We start from the raw sequence: 19,778 nt of genomic DNA on the forward strand, positions 1-19,778 counted from the left end.
CATTATTTATTTAGTCCTTAGATTAGTTGTCCTATTTAATTTACAGCTGCTAATCTTATCAATCATTTTGTAATATAATTCGGTCCCACTTTATATTAAGTGGCTTTAACTACTATGTACTTACATCTAAAAATAAGTACAATGTTCTTATTGTGTTCATGTTGTATTGTAAAACACATCGCTGCTATTGAGAAGTGAAGGGTCAACAGTGTAATTACATAAATTAATTACAGCTGTAATTACATGCAGGTTTTTTTTTAAATATAAGTACAAAGTAAAAACATGTAGCCTATGTACACAATAAGTCCATTGTATCAAATTATTAATTTCAATGTTAGTACATAGTAGCCTAGTTAAAGCCACTTAACCCTTGTGCATCAATTAAAAAAAATTACACATAGGTACATAGAGGACAAAAATGTCCGTGTCAAAAAACTGTCATAAAAATGTGACTTAAGTTTGGTATCATTTTAAAGAAGACCCTTTGCAGATTATTGCTGAAGTAAAAAAAAATTTAATAAGTAAATCGAAAAAAAAGTTATATAGGTATAAGTTTATGAAAATTATTTTATATAAAATATATATTTTATAAAACAAGCTGAACTCTAAAACGGCAAGAAAATAAAAGCCATAAATCTAAATAAGTTGTGTTCCAAATTTGAGGTTGATATCTCAAAAAATGAGCTTTCAGTAAGAGTGTGTTTGGGCGCAGTAACAGATTTTCCCCATTGGGTGCCAGCAAAACTCCACTGGTCACACAGTGATTGGATTTGTTATTTGCAGTTGAGTTTTTCTCTCTCAATATTACAAACACACACATGCACACACACTTTTTTTTTTAATAACACACATACTAACCACACTCAGACATCCATACCAACACACCCACACAATTATCGTTGCACAATTTATCCAATTGGCTCTATAATATGCCGAAGCAGAAAACAGCAATAAAGCGATATTTGTTTTATAGGCCAAACCTGGAAAAATGGCAATCTGATAAAAAATGGTAAAAATTTAAAATTTGAAGCCTTGCCAACAGAATGAAAGCCTCTTAAAAAAGATTGCATCATTTTATAGTTAAATGAACCTGGGATTAAAAATGCAGTTTCAATGGGGATATTTTTGTCCAAAAGGTGCTGAGAGGGAGTATTTTGTGTACCTAGTGCAAAAAATATATATTTTTAAGAAAATGGCAGTGAAATAGAAAAACTCCAATAAAAATACACACCTGTGCCAACTTTTATGCAGTTAGCATTAACACAGGCTAAGTGATCAAAAACACAAACCTGAAAAGGACAAAAATGTCCATAAGGATGCACATATAAAGTGGGACCTATAATTCTACATAAAACTGGATTAAAATGCTAAATAATTTGGTTTAATTAGGCCAAACGTGCATGAGAAGCACTGACCCAGGCGTATTTCCTAATGAAGGTTTGCAGCTCGTGTTGAACAGTGTGTGCAGTCGCTCGTGGTCGTGAGGAACCGAACGAGGACAGGCTTATCGATCTCTGAGTGGCTGATGTTAAATACAGCCTGCGATTCACACCAATCCATTTCTTCCATTAAAGTCTTTCCACACTGGACATTCACACGTTTTTATATAGATATAAATCGAAAGCTTTCGAAACGTTATATGCATGTTATTAGCAGATGCATCTTTAAAAAAGAAATGGCATAAAATATAGCACACAATTCTGATGCTTTTTGTTCTTTTGCAGATGATGCGAGATCCAGCCTAGACATTTTCAAAGGCGATTATAGGCCGAGGCGAACCACCTTTCAAAAAAGACGAATGAAATAGTGCAATATAAGAGGATTAGGACAGGAACACATAAGGTGAGATATGAAGTGATGAAATATGTTTAGTCAGATTGGTGTCAAGCCTGTCCTGGCCTAGATCACCCGCGAACATTATTGCTGACTGGCACATGCAACCTTCAGTGTATCGCTGTTCTCAAACTAAATTACCTTGAGATTTGATATAATCTATGATTGTTGTATGAAAACTGAAATTAATTTCCATCTTATCATTTCTTCATGCTCTTATCTTTTGTTTAGTCTCTTTCCTCAACCGTTTACAATTGCTTTTACCAATTTAGTCTTTCTTATTTTATTTGATTGGGCTTTCAAACGTTGTTCTATAATAATGCATATTGAGTACTGTTTCATATATAATAATAATAAAAAAAATGGTAAGCAACATAAAATGTATGCTGCACAGAATATGTATGCTAATAATATATCCATTGAATACTTGGAATTGGCTTACGACAATATTATTCTGTTTCTGCATTAAATAATATCTAAACTGTGACTGTATTCAGATTTTCTGTATGGAAAACTGTACGCCAGACTGCAATGCAACCAGACGCAATATAGCTGGACTATGATTTTTTAAATCTCTAGTCAAAGATAAAAATATGACACAAATTTAGATTTAAAGCATTTTACTGAGATTTTAACTGATCTTCAGTCACTGAATTAATTCATGTGATAAGTTTGATATGTTTGATGTTGCATATACTTATTCACCTATTGCTTTGTTAAAACTTTTATTTTTTAAAATCAGTTAGGCAGTAATCTGAATCTGTGCAAACATATTAAACGTTGCCATCTAGTGTTCAGACATATGATCTATTTATTATTCTCTCACAACAGCCCACAAAAGGCATAAAGCAGCAATAGTGATGCCATGTCAAAAAACAATGGTACCATGGTACATTTTATGTTGCAGAATGACAGGCTGGATGAGTGTCAAGTGTGTGTGTGTGTGTGTGGCCATCCACCAAAGCAGGGGTTCAAACTGGATTATTAAAATAATTATAAATTATAAAAAATATATAAAAACAAGATTAAAATAACTAACTGAATAAAAATAATTAAAATAAATGTGATTTAAATGAAAACATTTTATTAAAAAAAATAACTACATAAATAAAAATATCAAATAAATAAAATGAGATTAAACTAAATAATTTAGATTCAAATAATATTTTTTATTAAATAACATTAATTTAAATTAATAAATTTGAATAAAATTAAATACTATATATTTTTAAATGAAATACAATTTTATTTAAATAAAATAAATTTGATAAAACTTAATTTAAATAAATTTTAAATCAAATTTAAATTTAAATAATAAAACTAAATTTAAATAAGCAGTGTAAACATGTAATTTTTTAAATAAATAAAATTAAGAGTAGACTAAGTAAAGAAATTGATTAAAATAAAAAAACTGGTTCATATAAATAAATGAAATTTGATTTAAATAAATAATAAATGAATACATTTGATTCAAATAATTTGACAAAAATGTATGCATTTACAGTACAGTACTACAGTGAGTAGAAAAATGCAATGATGTAAAATAATAGAAATAAATAAATATTTTACATATTATATTCATTTTTCACAGTATTAATGGGTCTTTATACATGAAAACATACATCCGCCTTTTAAATTTTAGCATTGAGATCCCTCGCATGAGGATGGTCATATTTGGGGGATTGCAAAGATTGAAAAGCCCTGCACTAAAGTGTCCTTCTGTGTCACATGATCAGGTATTTATAGAAGAACTGTGACCTGAATAACCCAGTCAATGCGACCCCCCAAACACACCGAGGACCAGACAACAGACAACAACACTGGCTGGCAGAAAAAGGTAACATTTGAAGCTGTCTGAATGTGTTTACTTTTGAAACTAGTACACACACTGCTTATGATTATTGTGCTAGGCCTATATACAAACTCGAAAAATAAGAATAGCGTGCAAAAGTTCATTTATTTCAGTAATTCAACTTAAAAGGTGAAACTAATATATTATATAGACTCATTGCATGCAAATTGAGATATTTCAAGCCTTTATTTGTTATAATTTTGATGATTATGGGTTACAGCTTATGAAAACCCCAAATTCAAAATTAGAATATTGTGAAAAGTTTTCATAGCTATAAGCCATAATCATCAAAATTATATCAAATAATAGCTTGAAATATCTCACTTTGCATGTAATGAGTTTATATAATATATTAGTTTCACCTTTTAAGTTGAATTACTGAAATAAATTAACTTTTGCACGATATTCTACTTTTGAGTTTCACCTGTATATATGTCATCATGATATTGACAGACTTTGATTTGCTCATGTTCAGTTTTAGACTTTCACATGGTGTTATTTACAGTTTTCAGTGTGTGTTGCAGATCCAGGTCTTTTCTTTTTCCAGGTTCACAGGAGATCTGCCTCATTATCAACATCCACACACACAGTGTCATGGATCTGGACACATCCGGAGGGATTTCTGACGATGATTCTGCGACTCAACTCATGATCGAACAGAGTCTCCGGCAGCGACACAAGCAAACCGAGATCAAGAAGTGTGTGTCTGGTGACGCCTGCAAGTCAGACACACTCTCTGCTGTCCGGCAGTTCAGATTCACTGATACTGGAATGAGATATGCTGTATTTTTGTCTGCAGGATTATTCAGATCAGCCCTGAGAGAGAGAAGATATTCAATGCAATAAAGCATGGTATGAACGGGGGAATCACACAATAACAGATCCAGGTTATATTCACACCAGAAGCTAAATAAAAAGAAGATTTAAAAAAATAATAATTTTAACAATGTTTTCATGCCAAATAACCATTTAATTTAATTTATTGTAGTTCTTTTTTTTTTTACAAAAATATTAATAAATCAATAAATTAAAATAAATTTTGATTTAAATAATAAATAAATAAATACATTTTGATTTAAATAAAAAAGTAAATAACCACATAAATAAAAATAATTAAAAAAATAAATGAATAAAAAGGATTAAAGTAAATAAGATTATATTTTAAAATAAATACATTTCTTAAAACTTTAAGTAAAACCGGACTTAAAATAAAGAGAGCATTAAGATTTTTTGTATTGTGATGCAAATATTGTTATACTTATTTTATACAATACTGTACATTGTTATTATTATTGCTATTGTTGTTGTATTTTTATATAATCCAGAACATATCAGACATTTATTCTGCATTATATGAAAATACTTGAATACTTCTTTAATTTAAATAAGATGAAATCAAAGCATTACAACAAATATGATCATTATAGTTTTTTTTTTTTTTTTTGGAGAGATGTACTTAATTGTCAATCATAATATCAATTAAGCAAAATATATTAACATTAATATTCCAAAATGGTCCCAGGCTTTATAGATATCATTTATTTGTTTTTTAGTCTATTTATGAGTGATATATGACATACTCATCTTCATTTCCCCTGAATATTACCATTATTATCATCACATTTAAACAGTGAATGTAATGTCTGCAGGTTTATGCTAGTTAGTGTTGGTTTGGTGCTAGTCTAGCAGTAGCCATGATGTTAACCAATATAATAATAATACATTTAATTTTTATAGCGCTTTTCTAGACACTCAAAGACGCTTTACAGTTGTTGGTTTACATCGATAAAACAAACAAACAAACAAGGTATATAGACATGATTACATAACTAGCACAAGAAATGAAACGAATAACTGCTAATAATAACTAGCACAAGAATATAACTGATCTGCTTGTGATTGCTAATGTGTTCCTCTCGACGGGTTATCAGGAGATGAGGACACTCTCTGTAAGCTGTGTGTCCATCAGCAGGCTTTCTCTGAAGAGGACGACACGGGCTTCACGCCTTTACACGAGGCCGCCGTACAGAACAACCAGAACATCCTTCAGATCACATTTACCGGTTTGTCGTGAGCGAATCAATAATGTTGCTCTGGTGTGTTTTACTCATCTCAGGACGGGAGTAACTGTGATTTCAACTCTCCAACAGCCTCTCCTGAGGAGGCGAAGCACAGGAAGACTCCGCGGGGAAAGACCGCTCTCTTCTTATCTGTGGAAAAGGGTCTTTTGGACAACGCTGGTTTCTTGCTGAACAACGGCAGCGGAGCAGATACCCTGGACCTGGAGGAAGACTCTCCTCTCGTCATAGGTCAGAAAAACATCTTCACAAACGAGAGGCAGAGTGTGTGATTATACAGCTGAAACTCGAAAAATAAGAATATCGTGCAAAAGTTCATTTATTTCAGTAATTCAACTTAAAAGGTAAAACTAATATATTATATAGACTCATTACGTGCAAAGTGAGATATTTCAAGCCTTTATTTGTTATGTTGATGATTATGGCTTACAGCTTATGAAAACCTCCATTTCACAATATTCTAATTTTGAATTGGGGTTTTCATAAACTGTAATCCATAATCATCAACATTATAACAAATAAAGGCTTGAAATATCTCACTTTGCATGTAATGAGTCTTATCATCTGTGAGTCTAATGAGTCTTATTGGAGATTTATCGGCTTCATGTCAACCTTTCTCACTCACTGTGACACTAACCCTCTGACCTCTCACACACTCACACACACACACACACACACACACACACACACACACACACACACACACACACACACACACACACACACACACACACACACACACACACACACACACACACACACACACACACACACACACACACACACACACACACACACACACACACACACACACACACACACACACACACACACACACACACACACACACACGTAATAAGGGTGATTTACAGGTTCTCTACTGGACCAATAATTTTCTGTGGCTCAATAACCAAGGAAAACTCACGTGCACAATGCATTAGATATAAATATAACAATTTTATTTTTAGACAATCATGGGGTTAAAACCCATGGGGGGGATAACAGGTTAATGCAAAGACAGGAGCAATTCTAATCATGTATTTGTAATGAATGATAACATTTAATCAATAAACTTAGCGAAGAATAAAGCATCAACAAACAGGACAATATATTCAGCACGGGTCTCAAAGGTTGTTAAATACATGCATTAAATCAATTCATGTGATCACCAAGCATGCATAATTTCATTGCACTGCAAACCTCAAAGTCATATAAATCACGTAAATACCACACCAATAAATACACACCAAATATCAGGACATCCCATCAATACCACTCACGCTAAATACATAGCCGTCGTCAATATACAGTATAAAAGGCATGTGGAAGATAACAACCTGCTCTCCTACCCCCTTACTCACGCTCACTTTACACACAAATGGCGCCGGGGGACCAATAGTTGCACACATAAATTAGGGCCTCCCCGGCGAAAAACACAATACCAACACAGACATCAACCACAATCAAATGAGAATGTACTGCTGGCTTCCTTACCCGCTACCGGACGTGGGTTCCCGCATTCAAGGAAATCAACGGCGGCCGCCAAACTTAAGAGGGGAAAACCCCAGCACAATATCCCTCCCAGTCGCTATTCGCACGCGTATATCTCCAACCCACGTCCCGGCACGGTAGCCTCGGCAAGGAACTCAGCAGCAGCCACAGAAAAAACCCCCAGCACAACAACAAATACATCATACCTTTATAACTTTGATTCCTGATTGCTAATGCAACACAGGTGTTTCTCTTCCCCGGCGCATCATGAGTAAAACACTGTGGACGCTAATAGCGTTGCCACTCCCCTTATTTGGGATGCGCAGCTTACACATACACACACACACAGACACACGCACACGCACGCACGCACACACACACACACACACACACATTTGATTATTTTATTTGGAATGACCAATACTGATTTAGGGGGCTTTCACACTGGCAGTTTAGTTCGGAACGGGGCACGGTTCGCATGAAAAATCGCTAATGTGAAAGCTGTCATGGGACCCGGGTGCGCACTGGGGTACCGAACCGAGACTACCTGGAAGAGGTGGTCTGAGTTCGGTTGCTCCCGAACCGTGCCGCGGTTCGCGTGAATGTTAAAGCAACACGGACTCGGGTGCGCACTTGTTCAGGAAGTAAAGTGACCTGCGCATGCGTTTATAGCTTATTGTGATGTATTTAGTTAAATAAAACGCTTGTAAGGGATGATAGTGTTGATGATTTACCTTGGATACGAGCGAGAGTGAGTCTGCGTGCAGTGTATTCGTGCATTGCGCGTGGAATCAGGGAAACAAAGTTGGAAATCCACTGTCTCCTAAAAAGATTCCGTTTGTAAGCAGCAGAAGTCCACCTTATGTGACACACGCACAGTAAACCTGTAGTGTTCACTCAACTGCGCATAATAGCAGCAAATTAATAAAATAAAAAACAATATTGACCCACGTTCTGTTTTCTCTCATGCGCCGTGCACGTTTGCGATGACGTCATATGCACGCAAACGCACCAGGGTTCGATAGAATCCAGTTGTGTGTGAAACCAGACCAACGCTGCGGGGGACGCCGGGAACAAACGCGCTCGGGCTCGGACCGCAGCAAACGAGCCCAGTGTAAAAGCCCCCTAAAACAACACAGCATCCAAATATTCACAAAGAGCCTGTTATGTTTCACCTGACAATACACACATCGACAATAGTCACAACCACATGAATATATAAATAAATAGACTATGGATAGAGGTGACACACACACACACACACACACACACACACATTCAACTGACCTCTGACCTCTCACACCAGACACACACTCTCTGGCTGCGTTCCAAACCGCATACTTCCCTACTATTTAGTATGGGAAAAAGAGTAGGCGAGCGAAAAAGTATGTATGAATCCAAAAGAGTAGGCGAGAATTACCTGGATGACGTACTAATTATCGCGAGATTCGGACTTAAGTGCGTTCCAATATGCCTACTCTCCTACTATATAGTAGGCGAAAACAGTACGTGAAGGAAGCAGTACGTTCGAAACATCAGTATTCATAAAAGAGTAGGCGAGAAGTTCCCGGATGGCTTACTGCTTCCGGCCAGATTTTTGAGTGCTCAACCGATGGATACTCTTCTATCCCAGGAGGCCACGCGAGAGGATACGTCATAAAAAAGAAGAAGAAGGATAGGTCATACTCGAACATGACGCAAATGATGACGGACGAGAGTGTTTTCAAATGTGAGTATTAGATATTACAAATCAAATGATCGCATGTGTTGAACTACTGTACAGTAAACTGTTGAATTGTTGAAGGTGTAAAGACGCTATATAGTATGGTAAATTTGAGATTTTGCTGTAAATCACATTTTATTAAGTTAGCTAACAGAGGAGCTCCAGTAAGGACACATACGTCTCCAAAGTGGATTTGCATACATTTTAAACCGTATGCATCTCTAATACAATTACTAAATGTCTATTTAATATCTGGTAAGAAAATCTAATATAAGAATTGCATATTTCTACGTCTAATAGATATGAAATAGACTTCTGAGTTATGTATGTGTACTATTGTTTAAGATAATTCACTGTTGTCAACACTGTTTTCATTAGACGAATGTTTAATAAATTTACATAAAGTAACTAAACATAAGTAATCTATTTCATTTGTCCATTAGTACTATTGAAAAATTGTGGAACATTTATGATCAACATGTAAATGTAGTATTGAGCTTATAAATCACAGAGGTAACATAAATCTTCTCTGGATGTTACAGGGACAGATGAGCACACGCATCTGCTTATCCGGTGGAGAGTGGCTCATGAAGCTCTCTTCACCGGGAAGCGGAATGCTGCCATCAAAGGCTTTGAGTGAGTATACAGAAATAATTAAAAATCTATTTAATTGTTTATTTGTAGTATATCTCAACAGAGATATTACAGCACTTTTTTGATCCTTGATTTCTCTGCATTTGCTGCAGATCTTTTGTGGTGGAGCAGGACCTACAAGGCAGGGTGACGGCGGCATTTGTAAAAAAAAAAAGGGAAAACCTTAAACAAAAATACAAAGTAAGATAATTTTGTTACTTCTAATACAGAAATAAAATAATTAAATATTGTGATGTTAAAATGACTGCTTTTGTATCATGCTTGTGCATTTTTGCAGGATCTGAAATGTCCGCAGACAGGGGTGAGCACTGAGGATGGAGGGGTCACAGCAGCGTCCTGGAAGTGGTACACTGCCATGGATGAGGCAATCGGGGGCAGACCATCCATCACTCCTCCTGCCCTCGTTGCCTCATGTGGGCCGGATGTTGCTGTGGCCTCTTCATCCTTTTCATCCTCTTCATCCTCAGTGAGGCCAGAGCCAGCAAGAGCCAGGAAAAGGGTGAAAGATCTGGAGGACCTGATCCAGGAGATATTTAAACAACAAAAAAACAGAGGGATCTAACAGCATGAAAGCACATAAATAATGGCTGTATTTATATGTTGAGGTGAACTAACCCTTTCACCCACCAAATAGAAATTGTAGTAAATGTATTGTAGCGGCACATAAAAAACAAACCAAAAACCGCTAAGGAGCTGAGTGGAGGAATGACTTCTGTGACGCGTTTATCCATGAAGCTTGCATGTTGTTTTATTTTGTACAAGTTTCACGTTTGCACGTTTGCACGGTCAACAAAATATGTGCTCCAGCACTCACCCCCATTCTTCCATGAACACACACACACAACAGGTGTTTTAACCCCTCTTAATTAATGACACTCCCATTATAGTTTGGTCACATGACTTTCCCATTACATGGCTCCTACATACCAGCCCCTAATTATTATAAATCGATAATTATATTAAATACACATAGGAGACATTTATAAATACAAGATCTCAAAATACAAAAACATTTTTTTACATCAATAATAAATGTTTGCACATTTACAATACATCAATTATTCAGTACTGAGTCCTTGTAAAGTCCATAACAGTGTCAGCACAGAGTGAATTTACAAATCGATGCAAGGTGAGAAATATGTGGCGTGTCAATGTGATAAGTGTGATAAGTCCATGTCTGTGTTAAAAGGTAATTCTCTTTCAAGGAAAACGTCACATATCCACCTCTTGCAGAAGGCAGATTTTTGTCACTGGTCTATTTAAACAGTTTGTCTTGGTCTTAAGTCTCACTTGACGAACAAAGCCTTGATTATCTGGGAATGTCTGAATCACCTTTCCAGTTATCCATGAATTACGTGGTGCTGAATCATCAACCAAAAGCACGATATCACCTGGAACGAAGTTGCGAGATGGAGCTGACCATTTTTGCCGCTCTTGCAGTTGAGGCAAGTACTCCTTTGTCCATCGTTTCCAGAACAGGTCTGATATATATTGCACCTGTTTCCATCGACGACGAGCATATATATCCTCCTTTTGAAAGACCCCTGGTGGCAATGATGGGGTAGTCTTTAACAGCAGCAAATGATTGGGTGTCAGTGCTTCCAAATCATTTGTGTCAGTAGATTCCTTAGTAATGGGACGTCCATTAATAATTGCTTCAGCTTCACATAGAACTGTATGAAGACCTTCTTCGTCAAGGTTTTGTGTTCTTAAGGTGGCATTAAGTACTTTTCTTACAGACCTGATCATTCTTTCCCATATGCCTCCGTGATGTGAACCAGTGGGGGGATTAAAAATCCACTTTATTCCCTTCTGCAGAAGCATGTTGTTGATCTGAGATTGGTTCCAGCATTCAATAGCTTGCCTTAACTCGCGTTCCGCTCCATGAAAATTTGTACCATTGTCAGATTGCATTTCCAAGACCTGTCCACGTCGTGCGATAAATCGTCGTAGTGCATTAATAAAGGAATCAGTATCCAATGATTGTACCACTTCAATATGAATAGCACGAATGGCTAGACAGGTGAAGATAACTCCGTATCTCTTCACAATACTTCTCCTGCTCTTAATTTCAAAGGGTCCAAAACAGTCGACTCCGACGTATGTAAATGGAGGTTTATCTGGAGAAACTCTATTCAGAGGTAGGTTTGCCATCTGTTGATGCCCTGGAGCTGCTTGCAAACGCTTGCAGATCACACACTTGGACAATATCTTCCTTATGGCTCCACTGGCGCCAGGTATCCAGTACCTCTGATGCAACCTTGATAGCATATAGTTTCGACCACCATGACCCACCTCTTGATGTATATGTTTAAGAATGAGGTCTGAGATGTGAAAATCCTTATCAAGTATAGCAGGATGTTTTGTCTCTTCAGGCATAACTGCCCTACTCAAACGTCCACCGACTCTTAAAACACCTTCTTCAAGGATGGGATTGAGCTTATAAATGTGACTGTTCTTTTTCACATTTTCTCCCTTTTGCAAGCTTGAGATTTCATCAGAGTATCTTTTTCTTTGGCAGTAACGAATTACCTCTAATTCAGCTTTCTTTAGCTCTACCACAGAAAGCTCACTTTTGGCACATTGTGCCTTGATTTTCTCCATTTCCTCTTTCAAATGTTGTGTTTGTTGGTTTTCGTCCATGCAAGTTTGTATTAAAGACATACTCAGTGATTTCCTCTTCTGACTTAGATTGAGGAGTAATTGCTTAAATCTGAGGATCCAAGCCACTGACTGCTTCAAAAGGGTCCAAGAGGAGAAATACTGGATGAAGTATGTTGTAACATCCATATTCTCTTCTATTTGTACAGCATTGACTGTGACACTTGATTTTATCTCTGGATCATCTAGTGAACATTCCCCCAGGTCGATAGGATTAACTGGCCACTCCTGTTCAGGCGAAAGAAGAAACTGAGGTCCAAGCACCCAATTCTTGTTCTTCAGGAATGATTCCACTCTCAACCCTCTAGAAGCTATATCTGCTGGATTAATTGCAGTGTTCACATACCGCCATTGTGATGATTGAGACACCTTTAGGATTTCGGAAACTCTGTTGGCGACAAATGTTTTGTACCTAGAGACTTCGTTTTTGATATATTTAAGTACAGAAGTACTGTCAGTCCAGAAGACAGAGTCTTGAAAGTCCATGCACAATTCCAATCTCCACATTGAATCCATTCGACTTGCCAGTGTTGCAGCAGTAAGTTCCATTCGAGGGATAGACACCAGCTTCAAAGGAGCTACTCTAGCTTTCCCCATTACAAAGGCGACGTGCGCTTGTGAGTCAACATTATGCAAAAGCAGATACGAAACTACTCCATAACCATCTTCACTTGCGTCGGAAAAGTGGTGTAATTGTGCTGTGCTCACTTCTCCGAAACCCGTTGGTTTGAAACATCTATCGATTTTGAAGTTTTCCAATTCACGCAATCCGTCCAACCACTTGATCCACTCCTGAGCATTTGAAGCAGGAATAATTTCATCCCAGCCTAGTTTCTTCCTGCACAAATCTTGCAAGATCTTTTTTGCATATAAAATCACAGGAGACAAGATTCCTAAAGGATCATAGACAGAACTCATGGTAGCCAGGATCCCTCTTTTGGTCAGAGGTCTTTGCTGCAACACAATCTTAAACTTGAAGGCATCAGATTGTATGCACCATTGTACTCCCAGCACTCTTTCCACTGGAAGTAAATCTTGGTCCAAATCCAAATCCTTCACATTGTTTGCTCTTAATTCCTCTGGAATTTTTGCCAGAACATCTCGATTGTTACTTATCCATTTTGTCAATGAAAAACCTCCTTTCCCACAAATAGCAACAAGGTCGTGATACAGAGAAACAGCCTTCTCATCTGAATTTACTGACAACAGACAGTCATCCACATAAAAACAATGCAAGATTGCTTCAATTACTTCCTTGCTGAAGTCTTTGTTGTCTTCAGCACACCTTCTGAGGGCAAAATTTGCACAACTGGGTGATGAAGTAGCTCCAAAGAGATGCACAACCATACGATGCTCAACCAGGTTTTGAGTAAGGTCACCATCAGGCCACCAAAGAAATCTCAGCATATCTGCATCATCTTTTGGCACCCTCACCTGATGAAACATGGCTTCAATATCTGCTGTGATCACAACTCTTTCCTTCCTGAATCTAGATATCACTCCAATCAATGAACTGGTGAGATCTGGACCCTGTAACAGTTGGGTATTCAAAGACATCCCTCGAAATGTAGCAGCACAGTCAAATACAACCCGGAGCTTTCCTTTTCGTGGGTGATGGACACCGTGATGGGGTATGTACCATACCTTCCCGTCGCTACGTCCTAAGTCCTCCGTTGGCACTCTCTCTGCGTAACCTTTAGAAATAAGGTCTTTCATGAAAACAGAATATTCAGAATGAAACGAAACATCCTTTTTCAACCTTTTCTTTAGGTTCAGAGCACGCTGTTCCGCAATTGTTCTGTTGTCTGGCATACAAACATTTTTCTTCCTCAAAGGTAAGCCAATTGAATAATGACCATCTACAAGCTTTAATGAGTCTTTTACCATCTCAATGAACTTGTGATCTTCTCTTGAAAACCCAACTTGTTCGTTTTTGTTACACTCAGGAAAATCAACCTTGAATTGTTGTTGCCAAAGCTCTCCCAAGTTTGAAACTGAAATCCTGTTAACTGTAACATCAGGATACTCAAAGGCAGACTGGTCACCACCATCTCCTCTTAGTGGACCATTTACGGTCCATCCCAACCTGGTCTTAATTGCATATGGTCCATTATTGACACTGCAGATCACTTGAATTGGCTCCATAACCCTTGGGGCGTTGATTCCTATAAGCAATTCAACCTCAGAGTCAATTTCAGGTAGAGTCACATGTTTCAGATGTGGCCATCTCTTTAGATCCTTTTGTCTTGGGATGTTTCCACTATGCACAGGCATGGTATTTTGTGTATAGGCATCAGGCAACTCCCAAAAGTCATCTTTGTGCAAACCAGCCACCTCTAATCCAGAAACAACGTGGGTAGTTGTGACTTTCTCCTGTCCCATAGTACGCAAGAGAATATTAGTCTTTTTACCTGAAAGACCAAGTCTGTTCATCAGTGCAGGTGTACAAAATACTGCAGTGCTACCTTGATCCAGAAAAGCATAAGTAATCGCAGTCTTATTTCCTTTTTTACATTTCACTTGTACAGGAACTATGGAAAGTTTACAGTCAAATTCACCAGCCCCAATAAATCCACTGGACTCAACAGATTCCGGAACACTGCCCATTACAGTGTCCATTTGTCTCCTGATGGGTTTTGAATCGATCTCCTTTTCTCTTGGGTAGATGTGAAGTATACTTGGGTGCCTAAGATTACACACTTTACATGAAAGGCGATTTCTACAATCTCTACTGATGTGCCCTGTGCACATACAGCCAAAACAAACACCATTCTCTTTTAAGAACGTAATCTTCTCACCATGACTCCTCTTTTCCAATAGAGGGCACATATCCAGAGCATGTCCACGTCTACAAAACAAACAACTCTTGTTGCTGGGTGAAACGATATCTTTTTTGCTGGTTCCAATCTCTGATTTATTTTCCATTGCTGTAACGGTAGTAGCAAAACTGCTTCTTTTAGATTTAAGATAAGACTGAGACTTGCCTTTGTTCAACAATTTACTTCCTGTTAATGCTGGACCATCCTGTATGTCTCCGAAAACTGGATCAGTCATTATTTTTACTTGTCTTTCAACAAAGTTAACAATGTCGCTGAAGGTAGCTCTTTGATTGACAGCTTCCTGCAATTCACAGACTTCAGATCTCCATTTTTCCCTCAATTTGTATGGTAATTTCTTCACTACAGTCAACATATTAGAGGGCGTATCCAACTCGTGAAAATACTGAATATCTTCCATGGAGTTACAACAGCTTCTTAGGAACAGACTGTAATCCTGTAAAGCTCTGACATCTTCACTTTTGATATTTGCCCATAAAAGAGCCTTTTCCATATAGGTAGATGCAATTATATACTGGTCACCAAAATGCTCTTGTAGTAAACCTTTGGCCCTTAAATACCCACGGTCGGCAGGCATATGCTGGCAACTTTTTATAATCTCTTTTGGATGACCCCTGGTATACTGTTCAAGAAAGTATAAGCGATCGCTAGGGCTTTCAGTTTTACGCTCCACACCACTTTCAAAGGATTTCATGAAGGCATGATATTGCAGAGGGTTTCCATCAAACACTTGAATTTCCCTTTTAGGCAAAGATGACAAACACTGTTGTTGAATCAGTAAAGATGTAATTTCATTTTGTTTATCCATAATATGGAGAACTTGATCAGTATTTCCTGGACCAGCATTCACATAACCACTCGGAATTGTTTTACTTAACTTTGAGATGTTCTGGGAATAAATGGTCTGAGAAACATTCCCCTTGTTTGCCTTGGCACCTGCATTGCCACCATCCTTAGAAGAAACAATTTGTTGCGTCTCAGCTCTAGGAGTAAATGAATTTGCATCAGCGTTGAGTGTCTGTGTTGCCTGTTGTCCTTTATCAAAGTAGGAATTCATTCCATCGGACCGATGAGTCACATCACTTTTAACACAATGCACACTAGAACCTTTAAGCACTTTCACTTTTGCCATAGTTACAGCAATCTCCATTTGCAACTCAAAATCCTCTTTCTGTTTCCTTAAGTTCTGTTCCTTTTCTTCAATTGCATGTTTTTCCTTCATTAACTTTTGGCGTACCAACAAAGCTGCTATATCAGCCTCTGCCTTAATGCGGGCTGAAGAAGTTGTTGATGTAGTTGAACGTCTTGTGGCAGAATTGCGTTGACTTGATCCTTTACTTCCAACATTAGAAATACTGTCACTTGGCTTTATATCATCTTGATTATGCATGGAAATTTGAGACATATTCTGGTGTTTTGAATCATTCGAAGGGCATTCAACTGTTGCCAACTGTTGATCCTGGTTATCGACAATTGACTTCTCAATTCCATTTATCCATTGCGTTGTCTCCTTTATAAATGCATCACAGCATTTATAAATGCTTGAGAACCACTCATTTTGTTTGATTTGTTCGTCAGTAGGCAACAATGGGATCACTGAATCATGAAGCTTGACTGTCTCTTTAAAAGTATGCACCAAAGTTTCAAGTTCAGACTGTACAGCTGCGTTCTCATTTTTCAGCGTGAGTTCTTTGATGGCTGGTATAGAACTTTTAATCACATTTACATTTCTTTTTCGTTCCTTCTGAAGTTGCTCAAGTTTATAAGCCAAAGCCTTTGCTGTGAGTTGAACTTTTCTTTTACATGTGTCCTGTTCAGGTTCAACATCCGCACCCGTTTCAATCTCACTCATGATTGAAGCACGCACACCTCAGCGCGTCTGAATACGGTACGTTTAGACGCTTCCCAAAACAAGCGAACACAATCCAAAACAACGCATATCATCAGATATGTCTCACAACTCCAATAGATTCGCAAAAGCCCAACAATCTAAACAACGATCCATCAAACACACCAACAGCGCAGCACCAATCGTAAACAAACCGCAAACTGCCAAACCATTTCAAATCATCCGCGAACACAAGCAAAGACGTAACAATCCAATGTCCTACCAGTTCAACAGCAGCAAACATATCCGAAGACGTCGGTCCTGTTGCTTTGAACGTCCAATTGTGCGATGATTGTTGTTAGCAGCAAACATATCCACGGACATCGGTCCTGTTGCGTTGAAAGTCCAATGTGCAAATCTTTCTCATTAAAACAAGCGAGAGCAGGGCGATTCTCTGTCAGTCAGCGCGGCGCTTCCAATCCTTTCCGTCCAGTAAAAGCGTGAGGGCCTCTTCCTTGAATCCAAATTCGACGCGTTCACGTTCTCAAACAAACAATTTTGTTGACTAACTTGTAGCGGCACATAAAAAACAAACCAAAAACCGCTAAGGAGCTGAGTGGAGGAATGACTTCTGTGACGCGTTTATCCATGAAGCTTGCATGTTGTTTTATTTTGTACAAGTTTCACGTTTGCACGTTTGCACGGTCAACAAAATATGTGCTCCAGCACTCACCCCCATTCTTCCATGAACACACACACACAACAGGTGTTTTAACCCCTCTTAATTAATGACACTCCCATTATAGTTTGGTCACATGACTTTCCCATTACATGGCTCCTACATGTATGTATGCATTTTGTATTATAGTAATACCTTGATGAAATAAGCAGCTTTGAGCGTTTATGTCTGAGACCATTTAAAAAAAAAAGCTTTACAAAAATCAATCACATTTATGCATTTGCCAGATGTTTTTATCCAAAGTGACTAAATGCATTTATTACAGGGACAATGACCCTGGGCCAGCCTGGAGTAAAGAGCCTTGCTGATCGACCAGCAATCTTCTAACCAGTTCAGTGGTTTAGCCCACTACACTACAAAGGTAGTAAAGCTCTAACTAATATTTGCATGTAATTGTAAACCTATAAAATTACATTTGGCAAGAAACGGAATGCTGACAAAATGAATTGTAAAACATTTTAATTTTCTTAAATGTTTTAAAGGTAGTCGTGCTCATGGAGAGCAGGCACAGGGATGTTTGGAGCAGACACTGCAGCAGCCAGATTGTCCCGTGCATGTTCTCCCACTCTTGCTTCAAGGTTGTGGGGATCAGGGGGGCCGTCATCAAGGTCTTCCTCATCCTCTGGCTCAACGATGTCCCCATTGGCTAGAGCGAGATTGTGAAGCACAGCGCAGCACGCAACAACCTCAGGCACGAAGGCAGGGCTCACCTCCAAGGCCTTGAAGAAGATACAGCGCCAGCGTGTCTTCAGCATCCCAAACGCTCTCTCCACGATGTTGCGGGCACGGGAGTGCTTGCTGTTGAACCGAGCCTGCACAGGGTTCTGGACCGGCTCTCTGTACGGGGTGATGAGGCAGATGGGTGCACTCAGGCAAGGATAGCCTCCATCCCCGAGGATGCACTTGCCTGCAGGTGGATATACACTGCCAGCATACACTGGACTGTTCCTCAGCACCCTGGCATCGTGCACAGACCCAGGATATCCCACAAACACATCAAGGAATTTCCCCCGGTGATCAGAGATGGCCTGGAGTTGGATGGAGTGAAACAGCTTCCTGTTGAAGTAGCAGTGGGAGTTATTTGCTGGAGGTTTGATACGGATATGACAGCCGTCTATTGCACCAACTGCTCTGCTGAAAGCTGGTGACCCAGACAGCTGCGCAAATCCTGCTCCCACTGCCTCCAGGTCATCTCCGGTCGGAAAGCAGATCACCCTCCTCAAAATTCCCATGATGGCCTTGCTCATTCTGTGCACAATGTTATACACAGAGGTCTTTGGGATATCGAAGGCCTGCGACACCACCCTGTAGGATGCTGCATGGGCCAGCCAGTGCAGGAACACAAGGACCTCAATCTCCCGTTCCCATCCATGCTCCGATCCCAGTCTGACTGCAGCAATCAGGGACCTGATGGACGGCAGAGACAGGCGAAGGTGGGCACGGTGGTCAGCTGCTTCATCAAAATAAAGCCGCAGAATGGGAACAGCTCTGTTGAGATGGCAGTATGATGTGGGGTTCACCGCCTGTCAATACATCATAGTTTGTTAGAACAAAAAGCTTGAATAAAGCAATGTTTCATGTGGTATTGACTTGTATATGTATTTATTTATTGTGATGATATGATATATTTTATTCATTCATTTACTTACTTATTTTTATTCATGTTTCATATTAAATATTTATTCATGTTTCAATAAAATATTCATTTCATGAATTCTTGCTAGGGATGCACGATATAGGATTTTGGCCGATATTCGATATGCCGATATTTTCAAACTAATTTTGCCCGATGCCGATACCGATACCGATATATTTGTATTTTTTTTAAGTGCAAAAAAAGCTTATTAAAGCTTCTATTAATGTTCTCAGTCAAGAGCAGTGAGTGATTTCCTCTGTTTTGTTGTTTTATTAACATTAACGGGATAGTTCTCCCAAAAATTTAAATTGTCATCATTTACTCTCTCAAGTTTCTTTCTTCTGTTGAAATTATAAAAGTTATTTGGAAGAATGTGGCTAACCAAACAGTTGCTGTACTCCAGTGACTTCCATAGTATATTTAAGCACAAGAAAGAAATGAATCCA

General features: G+C 38.4%; 1 protein-coding gene across 3 annotated transcripts in view; it reads left to right on the forward strand.

The window, feature by feature from the left end:
- Positions 1 to 1,776: 1,776 nt before the first annotated feature.
- asb14a (ankyrin repeat and SOCS box containing 14a) overlaps positions 1,777 to 19,778 on the forward strand; it is a 36,716-nt gene continuing 18,714 nt past the window's right edge. The window contains exons 1-6 of one of the 3 annotated variants that reach the window (XM_056236302.1): positions 1,777 to 1,842; positions 3,570 to 3,670; positions 4,233 to 4,407; positions 4,485 to 4,537; positions 5,617 to 5,748; positions 5,836 to 5,994. In XM_056236302.1, the coding sequence (XP_056092277.1) occupies positions 4,280 to 4,407; positions 4,485 to 4,537; positions 5,617 to 5,748; positions 5,836 to 5,994 (472 nt within the window). In that variant the 5' untranslated portion in view covers positions 1,777 to 1,842; positions 3,570 to 3,670; positions 4,233 to 4,279. Of the gene's footprint in view, positions 1,843 to 3,569; positions 3,671 to 4,232; positions 4,408 to 4,484; positions 4,538 to 5,616; positions 5,749 to 5,835; positions 5,995 to 19,778 lie in introns of those variants that run through there. The other 2 variants (XM_056236303.1, XM_056236304.1) reach the window with 2 other exon arrangements.

Source organism: Rhinichthys klamathensis, unplaced genomic scaffold (assembly GCF_029890125.1).
Source record: "Rhinichthys klamathensis goyatoka isolate OS25496 unplaced genomic scaffold, OSU_Roscu_1.1 h1tg000444l_1, whole genome shotgun sequence".
NCBI classification, from domain to species: domain Eukaryota; kingdom Metazoa; phylum Chordata; class Actinopteri; order Cypriniformes; family Leuciscidae; genus Rhinichthys; species Rhinichthys klamathensis.